General features: G+C 47.2%; 1 protein-coding gene across 1 annotated transcript in view; it reads left to right on the top strand.

The window, feature by feature from the left end:
- Nucleotides 1–16,581, top strand: part of SYNE2 (spectrin repeat containing nuclear envelope protein 2) — a 260,281-nt gene that overhangs the window by 61,687 nt on the left and 182,013 nt on the right. The window contains 4 exon segments of the mRNA XM_048484653.1: nt 6,027–8,106; nt 12,586–12,908; nt 15,289–15,433; nt 16,081–16,299. Of these exon segments, the coding sequence (XP_048340610.1) occupies nt 6,027–8,106; nt 12,586–12,908; nt 15,289–15,433; nt 16,081–16,299 (2,767 nt within the window).

Raw genomic sequence — 16,581 nt, 5'->3', positions numbered from 1 at the left:
CGCTATCAGCCATCTTCTCAGGCCCCATACCTGGAGTCGAGGAAGTGGTTAAATCTTCCACCATGATGGTTCTCACATCTGTTTTCAGTAACAGAACTGTCTGACAAGAGCAAGTTATAGTCAGGCCGCTGACTATCCTTTTTGAGCCTGTGGGCACTTTGGAATGCTGTAACAGTGGTGTGCAACCCCCAAATGGCTGCCCCAGGAGGTGGTGCCAACCCCAAAATGGCTGCCATAAGAGCTGAGGCCATTCACACAGAGGTGACCCAAGTGTGGGAGAGGAGTAATGTAAAAAAATGCACTGAGAAAGAGGAGTGAGAGAGAATGAAATGAACATTGTGGTGGCAGCTGCTTCTGAAACAATGTCATTTCAATCTCATAGGATCTTCAGTGGCCAAACAGAAGTTAAATCTTCAGTGGCCAAATAGCCAGTTGGACCTTCAGTGGCAAAAGCTCCACCTGGCCCCACTTACCTTCTAAGAACACTTAGTGGGCACCAAGAAAGGTTTTTTGGTGTATTGGGGGGGGGGGAGGGGCTGTGCCACCAGACTGCTGTTGGAAGGGGTGCTACTAACCTCCATGGTGTTGAGGGAGGAGAAGCTGGCTGAACACTACTACGCTATCAGCCATCTTCTCAGGCCCCATGCCTGGAGTCGAAAGAGTGGTTAAATCATCTTGACCCTCTTTCCCCCATTGGGCTGTTCCTCGATCTCCTGACCCTCTTCTCAGATTGCAAATGCCTTAGCAGACCAGGTGCTCGGGAGCAGCAGCAGCAGCAGAAGGCCATTGCTTTTACATCCTGCATGTGAGCTCCCAAAGGCACCTGGAGGGCCACTACGAGTAGCAGAGTGCTGGACTAGATGGACTCTGGTCTGATCCAGCAGGCTAGTTCTTATGTTCTTATGACATGAGCAGTTCCCGCTGTTCTCCTTAAAGCAACAGTCCCAACATACCACACCAACTACACCTTCCTTGGATCTGGGCTGTAGGGTCTTCTTCACTCCAAGTCACTCCCCTTTGGTTCCCTACCTCTGATTCCTTTGTTGTGAGGCTTTCAAGCCATGGCTGCCCTCGCTCTTCCGGGATCTCTGCTGCCCCCTGGTGAGCAGATTTGGTCTGATGAACGACCTCCTTATAGTGCTTCACAGTCATTCCCGGATTCACGGCTCCTGTACAGAAGGAAATCTGCGCTTCAACACTGTGATCCTGGAAACCTCCGTCAGAGCCACGGTTGATACCGATTTCACAGTGGTGATAGTTGTGTGGTGGGTTTATATAACACATCTTTCTGTTTGATCCCTGTACACAGGCACAGTTAGGAGAGATTGTCCGTAGCGTTGTTTGCTTGGGTGTACCGGCCTTGAGTCATTAAATATTTGCAGGATCAAAGAACTGATCAATAGGGTCAGTTGTCTGGGAGCAAATCATTGAGTTCTTTCTGTGTTTGACTTCTCAGGCAACGTTGGGAAAGCATCTTTCAGAGGGGAATGGAAATAATTTTGCCATGAAATAGGAATGAGGCCATGTTTTACACAGGCAACAGAATGAAGAGGCAGACTTGTAAAAGGGAGCAGCAGCGGCGTAGGAGGTTAAGAGCGCGTATATCTAATCTGGAGGAACCGGGTTTGATTCTCTGCTTCCGCTTGAGCTGTGGAGGCTTATCTGGGGAATTCAGATTAGCTTGTGCGCTCCCACACACGTCAGCTGGGTGACTTTGGGCTAGTCACAGATTCTTGGAGCTCTCTCAGCCCCACCTACCTCACAGGGTGTTTGTTGTGAGGGGGGAAGGGCAAGGAGATTGTCAGCCCCTTTGAGTCTCCTGCAGGAGAGAAAAAGGGGATATAAATCCAAACTCTTCTCTTCTTCTTCTAAAAGTGGCAGTAAAGTCTAGAGGTGTGTGTTTGGATATACTTGAGCTGAACGTATACCTGAAATTAACTGTTTCAGCTTGGCTCAGGGACTTGAAATGATGCAGATTGTCAGAATTCTGGGAGCAGCAACAATTTATCTCCCAGGATTTCAGGAGTGTTTCGGGGTTTTGAGGACGCACAAGTGTGGGGAAAGAAAAAGAAGAATCTGCTGGAAAACAGCCATTAGCGGGTTTTTTCCGCACAAGTCAATGAAAATATTTGTTCTCTCCTTGTTTGTTCTCACTCACTCACTCACTCACTCACTCACTCACTCACTCACTCACTCAAAATGATTCCTGGTCATCATTTTTCTGCGGGTTTTGTTTTTGTTTTTAAACTTCTCTGTGGATCCGATCAGAGGTGGGATCCAGCAGGTTCTCACCAGTTCCCGAGAGTGCTTTACTAATTATTTGTGTGTGCCGAGAGGGGGTTACTAATTGGGTCTGCTTTTCCGTTAGAAATTCCATTAGGTCCAAAAATCACAAAGTCCTGTTGTTTCCTATGTGGCTGGTTAGCGAAGGTAGAAAACGGGACAATTCTCCCTGTTGGGCTGTTTTAAAAACATGTTTTAGAAATATGGTAAAGTTCCTTGTTTAAGGAAAGTATCCTTCTTTTGATTTCTAGAAACCAAATTAAGTATTTGAAAGTATTAAGTATTTGACAGGCAGGCAATTAGAGGAGAAGTAGTTGTTTCTGTTGGCAGTAGACGATAGGACTTGCTATAATGAGTTTAAATTATGGACAGAAAGATACCAGCTGGAAATTAGGAACTTTTTTTTTACAGTAAGAGTTTTTTACAGTCACAGAGAAATTATTAATGCCATGCCCCCAGAATGCCCAGCCACGCCCCTGTCGTGCCCTGCCACGCCCCATTGGCACTATGCCACTGTTTGAATCCCACCCCCAAGGGAACCTGTTACTAAAATTTTTGGATCCCACCACTGGATCTGATGCTTCAAAACCTTGTGGTGGGTCATGCATTCGAAGCTTTGAAGATATCACCTTCCAATTTTTTAAAAAAATCTGATGAAAATAAACCAGCAAGATGACGGAGTGAGCTCAGAAAATGGCATTGAGGAGAAATTCTGGGGATTGCACGGAGGCATGGGAAACGTCTTAAAGAGATCACACGACAAGTCAAAACGTTTTGAAAATGTTTTCAGAGAAAGAATAGCTAAAATGAGGATTCGCTTAAAATGTTTTTCAGGCTGAAAATAAAACGTTTTGGGCTAAAAACTTTGCGGAACTCCTCGGAGGAAATGTTTTATTTCCCACCTCAAAACGTTTCATTTTGGTTGTGTGGAAAGGACCATCGTCTCTCTTCCCACGGTCTGAAAACTGTGATCCAAAGCACCTTCATAGGTTTAGGCAGCATTTCTTCCAAAAGCACAGTCTTAAACATGTTATTTTATTTTCCTGGATGTTGGAAGTCCAGGTACTGCGTACTGACTTAGCAAGAAAATGAATGTCATCTATTAAATTCTTCATGTCGAATTTATGTGAAAGATTTTGTTTGTCTTACAAACTCTCTTTTAAGGCCCTCCAATTCAAGAGAGGGCTATTTGAGTGCTAAAAGGAATTGCAGATGTTTAAAATTGCTTGTCGTCTGTTTAGCTTTGTAGCCACTTACCCGGTCGAGAGGTGGATCTGATGAACTTTTCAAAAATATGTTTCTGTAGCAATAATTTGACTGAAGTGAATTGACTGAGTAGCCAGTACTGTCAATGTTTTCCAGAGCTTTTATGTTGTACATAAGGCTACACTGGGTTAGTCGGAAATCATGGGGTCCAGTGAAAAACTTGTTTGGAACTATTACAGCTTGCCTTTTTAAAAACAGTTGCATGCCATTCCTCCCTCCCTCCCTCCCTCCCCTCCCTCCTTCCCCTTCCCTTGCATGCCACCCTCCCCTCCCCTTCCCTCCTCTAGGGTGGGTGGGCCACGTCCAGATACCAGACCCCTCCCCTTCCTTGCATGCCACCCCCCCTCCCTTATGAGCACCTTCCTTATGAGGAGAGGCTGCAGTGTTTGGGACTCTTTAGTTTGGAGAGGAGACGTCTGAGGGGGGATATGATTGAAGTTCATAAAATTATGCCTGGGGTAGAAAATGTGGACAGAGAGAAATTTTTCTCTCTTTCTCACAATACTAGAACCAGGGGGCATTCATTGAACATGCTGGGGGGAAGAATTAGGACTAATAAAAGGAAACACTTCTTCACGCAACGTGTGATTGGTGTTTGGAATATGCTGCCACAGGAGGTGGTGATGGCCACTAACCTGGATAGCTTTAAAAAGGGCTTGGACAGATTGATGGAGGAGAAGTCGATCTATGGCTACCAATCTTGATCCTCCTTGATCTGAGATTGCAAATGCCTCAGCAGACCAGGTGCTCGGGAGCAGCAGCAGCAGAAGGCCATTGCTTTCACCTCCTGCATGTGAGCTCCCAAAGGCACCTGGTGGGCCACTGCGAGTAGCAGAGTGCTGGACTAGATGGACTCTGGTCTGATCCAGCAGGCTAGTTCTTATGTTCTTATGTTCTCCCCCTCCCTCCGCTAGGGTGGGTGGGTCATGTCAGAGTAGGTCATGAACATACAGGAAGTGTGTTTTACTATATGGCATTGGAATTCCCTAAACACATAAGCAGGGTTCTGAACTAAGCAGACTGGGAACATATCGACCCTTCTCTCTGAGGTGCTTGTCTTGGAATACTGCTACAGAGCAGTGGTGCATAGAAAGTCCATGAGCAACCAATAAGACGAAATGTAACAGACCACCAGTGACCCCATTTCCTACCCCAGGGAGAGGTACATAAGTTCAAACTTTGGACCTAAAGAGACACAATGGAAGTTTGCATACTTTAATTATGTGATCCTGCATTGCAGGGGGTTGATGGCCCTTGATGTCTCTTCCAACTCTATGATTCTATGGCTCATTCCGCATATGCAGAATAATGCATTTTCAAACTGCTTTCAGTGCTCTTTGAAGCTGTGCGGAATGGCAAAATCCACTTGCAAACAGTTGTGAAAGTGGTTTGAAAACGCATTATTTTGCGTGTGCGGAAGGGGCTTATGATTCTGAGATGTGTCAGCCCACACATATGTGACAATGGAGATTTATCTTTTTTTAAAGAGAATATACTGTGTTGGGGCGGGGTGATTAAGCTCTGCCCCCTTTTCCTCATTACTTCGCTGTTCTTCATTGTTGGGAGCATATTTCTCCCATTCCCGCTATACAACGGCAGTCATGGGAATAAATCCAAATGGATTTCTCCCCCCTCCCGCTGCCTTTCCAATCAAGTGAGCTCCCCTGTAAAGACTTGAAACTATCAACCTAGATTACATGCAGTGGCGTAGCACCAAGGAGATGTGGGGGTGCGACGCACGGCACATGCCGATGCGGGGGGCGGAGGGAGTGGGCAGGGGCATGGCAGGGGCGCAGGGTGCACATGTGCCCCGGGTGCAGTTCTCCCTCACCCCAGCCCTGATTACATGCAATCTAGGTGGTCTTGCAAGGCAACTGGCAATTGGCTAGCAGCCAATTGTCCGTTTCCTGAAATTGTGTCCGCAGAGGTGGGATCCAGCAGGTTCTCACAGGTTCCCGAGAGTAGGTTACTAATTATTTGTGTGTGCCGAGAGGGGGTTACTAATTGGTGATTTTGCCACGTGGTTTTTGCCTTAGTTACGCCCCTCCTCTCAGCAGTAGCGCGCAGAACTTGAAGCAGTCTAGCAGGAGGTGCATCGGCATGCATAGCAGCCTGCACCTGCGTGCATTCGTTTCCTGCCCAAGGACCGGCGCAGCGGCTGCGTCCTTGCCACAGCCCCGCCCAGGAATGCCCCGCCCCCAGAATGCCCGGCCACACCCCCATCGTACCCCGCCCAGCCCCATTGGCACTACGCCACAGTTTGAATCCCTCCACCACCATGGGAACCTGTTACTGAAATTTTTGGATCCCACCACTGTGTGTCCGGTATCAGACAACCCTTTGCCTAGCTACTGCGTATGCAGAACGATACTGAGAAGCTATTTAAATTCACGTGTTTTAAGCAATATGTCTTTTTTTAAACATGTCTTTTCAAAAAAAATAAATTAAAATACATTGGAATGTTGTTCTTGTTTCAGGAGGGCACCCATGGAAGGCACGGGTCTTCTGGAGAACATCCAGAAGTGCTCTGCTTCCGTGCAGAAAGAGAGAGGCCTTTTAAATAAGCTGAAGACCCAACAAGAACACTTATCTAGACATCTTAAAGACGCGGACAAGGAGTTAACCCGAAGCCAGGTGGAGCAAGCCGAGCAGTGGTGGGATCAGGCCGAGCGCTCGCTTGAAAGGAAGCGGCTTCAGGTTGCGGCAGAGGCTAGTGAATTTGAACTTCTCATGAGTAAAGCCCGGGACCTCCAAAGGTCACTGGAACGGCAGTGCCATCTCCGAACAGGATCAAATATTCCCAGCGGGGAAGCAGACGTGGAACCGGCATTGCTGACCGTAGAGCTGCAGGCCTTGAAAGACGGCATTGCTCTGTTAAGGAGAGATGCTGAGATGCAGATGAAAAGGATCTGGGGCGATTCCGAAAAAGGAGCCTTGGAAAACGCAACGAGCGATTTGCAGAACCAAGTGGAGCAGCTGGAGCAGCTGACACCTCGGGAGGGCGACCAAGTCACCGGCGGGTATCCCGAGGCTTACGGACTTAGAAAGAGGCTGGAGGAAGCTGTTTTGTGGGTCAGAGTCAAGGCGCTCCATCTGGATGGGAAGGTCGCGCTTTTCCCAGATGACGTGATGTCCCAAATCGAAAACTGTCAGGCTGAGATCGGAGAAGCTAAAGACCAAGAACCCGTTCTTATGGGGCTGGCCGATGAAGCCCAGAGCGTCATTTCTCATCTGGAGTCCGGGGAAGCCTCTGCCCTCCGCTCCCTTTCCTCGGAGTTACAAACCGGCTACCGAGACCTTGTCCCGAAATTAGCGCAGAGGTTGCAACAGCTGGAATCTCAACTGGCAAAGAGACAAAAGCTTTTTGTGGACTTCGAACGAGCTGAAGCCCATCTTGCAGAGGTTGAGGGAACGTTGGCCTCCCAGACCAGCGAAGCGAGCACAATGTCTGACTTGGAGCAACGCCAGGCTGTTTTGGAAGGGATTCCTGAGGCGATCCGGGAAACCGAAGACCTTATAGATAAACATTTAAAAGATTCTCCTCAGGGGCTGAATCTATTTGAGCAATTATTTTTAGAGGACTGTTTACGCAGCCTGAGCAACAGAACCAAGAGGGCTTACAGGCTTATCCAGAGCGGATTGTGTGCAGTGCAAAGAAAAATCGATGCCTGCAGGAAACTGTCAGAAAAAATGGACATATTGCAGCAGGAACTCAGCGTTCCGAAGTGTGATGAATTTGACTCAAATCCAGGGGAACTGTTGAATGCAGCAGAAGAGGTCAGGGGTAAATTGCATGGGTTTAAAGAGAGAGCTTTGGACCTCCAGTCCCAGTTGTCGCATTTGCACAGATACAAGGAAGTGTGGGAATGCCTGGGGCTGAGATGGGACGTCCCGCGCCTCAACGAACTGCAGAGCCAGCTTTGCAAGATGGCGGAAGGCTTTGCTGCAGAATGTGACGGGTACCAAACGCCACTAAATGAGGTTGAAGCTGTTACATCCAGCATTCAGAAAGACTGCGAGGCCTTAGATGGTTCAGGCTCGGCCCCTGAAACCGGTTTGATGTCGGCAAAGATTTTGAGTCACAGAGTGCAACAGGCCAGAGATTTAACCCAGGAGGAACTCAGTCTGTTAGATAAAAACGAGACCTTGGGTGCATCTCTCAAGGAGGCCAAGAGGCAGCACTTGAAGAACCTGGAAGTCAAAATAGATGGGTTGGCCCGAGTTATACAAAGTCAGAGATCGGCTCTTGAAGACAAAAGTATACCTGAGCAAGATCTTCAGAGCAGGCTGGACCATAATTTGCAGACCTGGAAGGAGATCAGACGTGAGCTCCAGCAGCCCCTCTGGGTTGACTTAGAGACGCACCTGATCCTCCGAGAAAAGATGCACTGCAAAGCTCTTGAAGGTTTTATCGAAGCAGAATTTTGTGCTGCTGAGGAGCTGATGAATCAAGAGAGGGGAGCTGCGGAAGAAAAATCCCTTCACGGCCTGCGAACCAAATTAGATGAGCTGGAAAACCTGAAAGTGCAGCTGAAAGCAGATATTGCCACACGCTTAGTAAGTACGGCCAGATACAGACATTGCAACAGTTAAATCTCTAGATGCTGTTTATTGGAGTCATTTCTGTGTCACTGTTTGGCCGCAGGACCTTCAGAGTAGATGTATTGCCCCCCAAACTATAGATTTCTATCCTGCCTTTCTGCCCAGTCAGGGTTACTAAGATGGTTCTAGGCCAGTGGTGGCGAACCTTTGGCACTCCAGATGTTATGGACTACAATTCCCAATTGGCCATGTTGGCAGGGGCTGATGGGAATTGTAGTCCATAACATCTTGAGTGCCAAATGTTCGCCACCACGGCTCTAGGCAGTGGTGGGATCCAAACATTTTAATAACAGGTTCCGACGGTGGTGGGATTCAAACAGTGGCGCTGCTGCACACACGCACCTCCAGTCCCTATTGGGTAGGGAGGTTGCTTTACCCCTTCTCGGCACTCAGAAAAAATTAGTAACCACTTCTAGAGAAGTGGTGAGTACTGGTTGGATCCCACCTCTGGTTCTAGGGCAGTGATGGCAAACCTTTTCGAGACCGAGTGCCCAAATTGCAACCCAAAACCCACTTATTTATCACAAAGTGCCAACACGGCAATTTAACCTGAATACTGAGGTTTTAGTTTAGAAAAAACGGTTGGCTCCGAGGCATGTGTTAGGAGTAAGCTTGGTGGTAGTCGGTGGCTTTGCTTTGAAGCAACCATGCAACTCTTTGAACGGGTGAATCACGACCCTTGGAGGGTTTACTCAGAAGCAAGCCCCATTGCCAGCAACCAAACTTACTCCCAAGTAAAGAATCATGCTTTAGTTCTTTGCATGAAAATCAGTGGGGTTTAACAGCGCTTAGCAGGGTTACCTACACTGCTTCCCCAAAACTTAGTCTTAGGTTTAATGCTAATAATCGAGCCCAGCAGCCCAGGCCAGTCTAGATGGGGGGGGGGGGCACTCTGTTTGCATGTACCCACAGAGAGGGTTCTGAGTGCCACCTTTGGCTCCCGTGCCATAGGTTTGCCACCACTGTTCTAGGGGCTCAAGATCACGTATCTCATTCCAGCCATGAAATACAAATTGCAACAGGTGCAGCCTCAATTTGCCTTGGGATCAGGCAGGGACGGGAGAGCGGATTTCACCTTCCAAAATCCACTTGGTTTCACTATTCGAAACAATGCTACCTTTTTAAAATTAACACTCTGCCCTGGGGATTCAACTGGAAGATTTCTGTGAGTTGGCATGAAAATCAGTGCGATCCGAAGCAGAGGTACACCTTTCTAAGTTCGTTGAAGTCAGTATAACTCTGCTTAGGACAGGGGTAGGGAACCTGCGGCTCTCCAGATGTTCAGGAACTACAATTCCCATCAGCCTCTGTCAGCATGGCCAATTGGCCATGCTGGTAGGGGCTGATGGGAATTGTAGTTCCTGAACATCTGGAGAGCCGCAGGTTCCCTACCCCTGGCTTAGGATTTCACCCTAACTTTCTTTTAATCGAGTGAAATCACTCTTGGTTTCAAGTCCAAGTACTCAGGGCAACGTTCTGTGTACCTGGCTGTGTACAAGATTATACAAAATAATCTCTAGATCGGAAGCTACCATGCATTAGGGCACAGGTGTCAAACTCGCGGCCCTCCAGATGTTCACGAACTACAATTCCCATCAGCCCTTGCCAGTATTGCCAGTGCTCATGTTGGGAGGGACTGATGGGAATTGTAGTTCATGAACATCTGGAGGGCCACGAGTTTGACACCCCCGCATTAGGGCAAACGCAGGCAGAGCATTCTCTCAGACTTCAATATTCAGGGGACACGTAAAATATTTCTCATCACATCTCATCAATTTCAAAGTAAACCTGAACAGCAGAAGACAGTTATATTTCTGAAGGATTCACTTACGTTAATACTCTGAGGTAAATTTTGTAATAAGTCATTCCTTATGAAGGGTATCGTTGTTGCTCGTTGTTGAACTCTTGCTTGAGTTCACCTTTCAAATTCAACCCTTCCTGTTTACTGTCATTAGCCTGCTTTTCAAATGTCTTGTCCTTACAGTGCTACCAGACACAGAAATATACCATTCTAAGCCATGGACTTCTATGAACTTAGAAGGTTGTGACTCTGTTTTAGAACTGTACTCATAAGCATGCTTAGCATAAGACCATTCAGAGCAGTGATAACCAGTCTTTTTAGGCAAGTGATGCTGGAATCCGCCCCCAAACAGCATCACTTTCAATGGTGTTTAAACTAGGGAGCCCAGATTCTCCTTTTAAATCCACCTTAAAGGGAGAATCTGGGGTTCTCAGTTTAAACAACATTGAAAGTGATGCTATTTTGGGGTTGATTCTCCCCCAACTTGAAACAGCATCACTTTCAATGTTTACACTGGGGGCCTCAGATTCTCCCTTTAAATCCATGCCAAAGGGGGGCGGGGTTAAAAGGAAAATCTGGGGAAATTTGGGGGATGCCTGCTGTCAGGGGTGCAATTGTTAAGTTAACAGCACCAAACTTTTAGAGTATCTTTAGGAGACTCTCCTAATGATACCACCCAGGTTTGGTGAAGTTTGGTTCAGGTGGTCCAAAGTTATGGACCCTCAAAGGTGTAGCCCCCATCTTAGCTCCCATTGGAAACAATGGGTGATGGGGCACCCCCTTTGGGAGTCCATAGCTTTGGACCCCCTAGACCAAACTTCACAAAACCTGGGTGTTATCAGTAAGAGACTCTCCTGATGATACCTCCCAGGTTTGGTGAAGTTTGGTTCAGGGGGTCCAAAGTTATGGACCCCCAAAGGTGTAGCCCCCATCTCCTGTTAGCTCCCATTGGAAACAATGTGGGATGGGGCACCCCCTTTGGGAGTCCATAACTTTGGACTCCCTGAACCAAACCTCACCAAACCTGGGTGATAGAATCAGGAGAGTCTCCCGAAACATCCCTGAAACGTTGGTGCTGCTAGTCTAAAAATGTGCCCTCTGCAGGCCAAAAATGGAAAAACACTGAAAATACAAAAAATCCCACAAACGAAGCTGCAGTTTTTGCCCCCCCCCCCCCAAGGGTGCACCCTGGGCAACTGCCCACTTTGCCCAATGGGAGGAACGCCTCTGCTCATGTGGCGGTGAGGGGAATCAAACCTGGTTCTCAAGATTAGAGTCTACCACTCTTAACCACTACACCACACTGGCTCTCCAGTCACATCTAAAGTATGATAGTGTATTTGTAGCACACATTACCAAGTATGTGCCTCCTTAGCCTCCTGCCTTGGGCTGGCTTTGCCTGTACTCTGCTAAGCCATGGAAACAGCACAGGACAGGCAGGAAAGAGTGTAGGCCGAAGCCAAGCTTGCGGACCCAGTGTTTCCAACTGACTTGTTTTCTGCCAGCATGTCCAGATCCCCCTCCCCTTGTGGCTATATCTCATGTTAGTATTGTTTTGCTCTTATAACAAAACAGGAGAAGGACTGGAGAACCAGCACCATGTAGTGGTTAAGAGCAAGTGGAGTCTAATCTGGAGAACTGGGTTTGATTCCCCACTCCTCCACATGAACGGCCGACTCCTATCTGCTGAACTGGATTCAAAATTCATCTGAAACAGCAAAATAAACAGCAACGGGAAATTGCCTTCATAAAGGCTTACTGAAATTTTAAAAAATGTTTCCTTTGGAGAACGGCAAGAGAGGGGATCAGCTATACTTCCTAGGAAAGAGTGTTCTACGGTTTCAAGGTCACTGCTGAAAATCACCTCAGGGATTTTGAAATTGTTGGTTAGGATTTATATCTTTAATGTGAATGTTTTATAGAATGTTTTAAACTGGTTGTAACCTGCTCAGAGCCCTTCGGGGATTGGGAGGGATATAAATCCAACAAGTAAATAAACAAATAAAAAGCCAGGGTCCTGACAGAATCAGTGGCGGAGGGCCAAGGGGGGGGGGGTGCGTCGTGCACCGGGCGCACGCCTGGGGGCGCAAAATTGCTCCCTGGTTCCTCCCCCTTTCCCCCGCGACCCCCCCTCGGCGCCCCCCCACGGCACGCACACACACACCAGCCCCCTTCCCACACTCACCTGTGTCCCTTTTCGTTTTGTAGTACTTTTTGAGGCTGAAAAACGCAGCCTAGTTACAGTTCAGGGGAAAAACTGCCTGAGGAACTACAGTTCCTAGGAGACCTTAGGGCTCACAAGTTCGTCAGGCAGCTTTCTCCTTGAACTGTAAATAAGCCGCTTTTTTCAGCTTCAAAAAGTACTACAAAAAGAAAAGGGACGAAGGTAAGTGTGGGAAGGGGGTGGTGTGTATGTGTGTGCCGCGGGGGAGGCGCTGCGGCGGGGCAGGGGGGCAGAAAAAACACTCTGCGCACCGGGCGCAGTTTGGCCCAGCTACGCCTCTGGACAGAATCTAATGTACATAATGGTGTTTAAAGCATCGACTTGCTGGGCAGGAGGCTGATATCTTTTAGCCTACAGAATCCTGTTGAATTTTTCACCTGTCCTTCTGGATCCTTCTGTCCACGTGCAGAGTGCCTTAGAGGAAGCCTACGGGACTGTTAAGTCCTACAGCACAGCTGTCCAGAAGGCTGCAGACCTTGCCCGTAAGCACGAGTCCCTCCTCGCCTGTCCTCTGCTCAGCCTGAGTGAGCTGGAAGAGTCTTGCCTGCTTGTTCACCGTACGCAAGAAGAATTCGAAGCAGCAAGGGCCGAAGTGGAAGCTCAGACCTCCCACCTGAGAGGCCTCATTAAACCAAACCTCAAGCCGCAGCTGGAAAAAACACTTTGTGAGCTGCTTGCTAAAAGCTTGGCCATAAAGGAGCAGAATCTAAAGAGAAACTCCGATGTTCAGCGGTAGGTCCACAATTTAATTCATTACCTTGGGGGTTTCTCATCCAAATACTGACTGGGACCAGCCCAGCTTAGCTTCCAATCTCTGATGAGAGCAAGCTGTACTACACTATTAGGCTGCTAATAGGGCAGATAGTGTGTGTGTGTCTGTCTGTTTGTGTAAAGTGTCATCAAGTCACAGCCAGTTTATGGCAGCCCCAGCAAGGGGCTTTCAAGCAAGTGAGAAGCAGAGGTGGTTTGCCACTGCTTGCCTCTACACAGTCTTCCTTGGTGATCTCCCTCCCAAGTACCAAGCCTGCTTAGCTTCCAACGTATGGTGATCCCAGAAAGGGGCTTTCAAGGCAAGAGAGAAGCAGAGGTGGTTTGCCATTGCTTGCCTCTACACAGTCTTCCTTAGTCATCTCCCTCCCAAGTACCAATCCTGCTTAGCTTCCAACGTATGGTGATCCCAGCAAGGGGCTTTCAAGGCAAGAGAGAAGCAGAGGTGGTTTGCCATTGCTTGCCTCTACACAGTCTTCCTTAGTCATCTCCCTCCCAAGTACCAATCCTGCTTAGCTTCCAACGTATGGTGATCCCAGCAAGGGGCTTTCAAGGCAAGAGAGAAGCAGAGGTGGTTTGCCATTGCTTGCCTCTACACAGTCTTCCTTAGTCATCTCCCTCCCAAGTACCAATCCTGCTTAGCTTCCAACGTATGGTGATCCCAGCAAGGGGCTTTCAAGGCAAGAGAGAAGCAGAGGTGGTTTGCCATTGCTTGCCTCTACACAGTCTTCCTTAGTCATCTCCCTCCCAAGTACCAATCCTGCTTAGCTTCCAACGTATGGTGATCCCAGCAAGGGGCTTTCAAGGCAAGAGAGAAGCAGAGGTGGTTTGCCATTGCTTGCCTCTACACAGTCTTCCTTGGTGATCTCTCTCCCAAGTACCAATCCTGCTTAGCTTCCAACGTATGGTGATCCCAGAAAGGGACTTTCAAGGCAAGAGAGAAGCAGAGATGGTTTGCCATTGCTTGCCTCTACAAAGTCTTCCTTAGTCATCTCCCTCCCAAGTACCAATCCTGCTTAGCTTCTAACTTATAATGATCCCAGCAAGGGGCTTTCAAGGCAAGAGAGAAGCAGAGGTGGTTTGCCATTGCCTGCTTCTGCAAACCACCTCTGCTTAGAGTACCTACTCTGCTTAGCTTTCAATTTATGGTGACCCCCAGCAAAGGGCTTTCAAGGCAAGTGAGGAGCAGAGGTAGTTTGCCATTGCTTTCCTCTGCAGAATCTTCCTTGGTGATCTCCCTTCCAAGTACCAAGCCTGCTTAGCTTCCAACTTATAATGATCCCAGCAAGGGGCTTTCAAGGCAAGAGAGAATTAGAGGTGGTTTGTCATTCCCTGCTTCTGCAAAGCCTTCCTCGGTGGTCTCCAATCCAAGTACCAATCATGCTTAAGTTCTGAGATCTGATGAGATTGGGCAATACCATGCTGCTTTGGGGGACAAAAATTCCACAGGGCTTGTCCCAAGCAACGTGATTGTTTTCATAGGGTGTTTAGCTTGGGTGTTGCCAGGGGGATCCAGAGGAAATCACTCTCTGGCACTCCATAATAGCTCTTGGCTTTAACTACTACAAATGAAGTAAATAAAATAATAACAATGTATTTTGGCAGCCCTGCTGATGGGACAGTGGGTTGCTGAAGATTATTTACTGAATTTGCAGCCGAGATTAGACCTGAACTTGGAATATCTCAGGTCACATCCTTACCCATTAAGCCGCGTCCAATTTCCTAATAGACCCCCATCATCCCGCCTTAATGCATTCTCATAATTCAAATCAGAGTTGCACAGACATTTCTGTGACACCGAAATGGAGCGACTGAGTGGCTGGCCCGGGGATGTGTAAATGGACCTCATTATGGCTCCCACTTACCTTGTTGTGTAATGATCCATTTGTGCTCCCCTCTGAGCTTGAGCAAGAGGATTTGCTTCCAGGGAGTTTGAAGTAGAAGGGTCAGAAAAAAGGTGAGAAGCTGGTTAGCTTGTGTTAGAGATTAACTGGCTCGGGGCAGGGGAGAGTCAAGAAATACCCAGGAACAGTTCGAGTTCTGGTGCTGAACATGAACCCAAAATGTCAGATTTGAAAATTGCGACTTCCAGTACGTTAGAATATGATGCTTTTATTTTTTAATGAGAAAAATGGGGAGAGAATCGGCTTATTTTGTACATGTCTGTGTCAAGTCACCGAATGTCCCAACTTCCAGAGCATTAGAACAGGCCGCTTTTATTTTTATGAGAAAAATGGAAAGGGGAACAGGTTATTTGTATGTAAAAACGGGGAAAAGATCATTCCATAATTGGTCGAAATAGATACATTTTAAGTGTCTACTTTAATGCTGTTGCCATCCACAGATGTTTTGAAAAGTACTGCAGCTTTACAAAATCCAAAGAGAAGATTCGTGCTGATCTTCATGATGTAGAAAAGATCCTTGGGAAATCTTTCTACCACATACCAGGATCTTACAAAGAAGCTTTGGAGCAGTCCAAACAAAGCAAGGTAGGGACGAATGATGTTTTGCATTTCTATAGTGTTTTTTTAAAATAGATAATTCTTGCATAAATTCCAGTGGATCATCTTGACCACTGAGTTGTGTCTCTGTTTGTACTCAGTCTGGGCAATCTTTTTGCAGCAGCTGAGGACATGATCTACAATTTCATCAGCTTCTTTGCACAATCTGCATTTTGCATCATCTGAGGATTTTTCGATTTTGGCCTTGATCGAATTTGTTCTAATGGCTTGCTCTTAGGTGGCTAAAATCAGGGATTCAGTTTCCTTTTTCAGAGTTCCAGTTGTTAACTGCAGCCAGGTCTTTTCGTTATCCACCTTGTCTTTGATTTTCTCCAGAAATTGGCCGTGCAGTGTTGTTGTTGTTGTTGTTGTTGTTGTTGTTGTCATAATATTACATTTATATCCCTCCTTTTTCTGAAAGACTCATATTGCAATCGTAAGTAGATTCACACCCTTCTGAATCCACTGAAGTCAGTGGATTTAGAAGAATATAACTCTACTTTGGATTGCTCTGTTAGTTACTGCTCTATTTTACATCTACATACATGTCCTAAAAATCATGTCTATTCCATTTTTATCCCAGCCTTCCTCCAATTAAAAAAGTTAATCTTTTCTATGTTTTTTTTCCTTGAAAGACATTGGCCTCTCGACTGGTTTCAGCTGAAGAAGACCTCATGAACTTGCGACAGGACTTGGGGTATCTGAGCTCGATGTGCAAAGAAAATGACCGCCTACTGATCGCCACGGTTGTGTCAGCTCTGTGGCTGAAATGGCTGAGCTTGCTCAAGGCTGCCAGGGAATTGGAGAACAGATGTGAAGAGCAGCGCCAGGAATGGAAATCTGTCAGCGAGGAAGTGAGTTGCTTGTGGGGGGGATGTGGGGACATCTCGTTCATTGCTGCAACCATCAGTATTCTCTGTGGAATACTGGATTAATTTATGTTCAGTTCAGTTTATAAGACTTAATAGGCTGCCCCTACCCTTCTGGACTCAGGGCAGCCAGCATCCTATCAATAAGATATATATGAATAACAAGACATTAAAAGACTAAAAACATTCCAACAATCCAATCATTGATTTGATTCCAAGAAGTCGTGTAACTGTCCTTTAAGGGTGTTCCATGTGTTCTTCTGCTCA

Source organism: Sphaerodactylus townsendi, linkage group LG02 (assembly GCF_021028975.2).
Source record: "Sphaerodactylus townsendi isolate TG3544 linkage group LG02, MPM_Stown_v2.3, whole genome shotgun sequence".
In the NCBI taxonomy this organism is placed as follows: Eukaryota; Metazoa; Chordata; class Lepidosauria; order Squamata; family Sphaerodactylidae; genus Sphaerodactylus; species Sphaerodactylus townsendi.
This window is presented reverse-complemented; position numbering and strand designations above follow the sequence as displayed.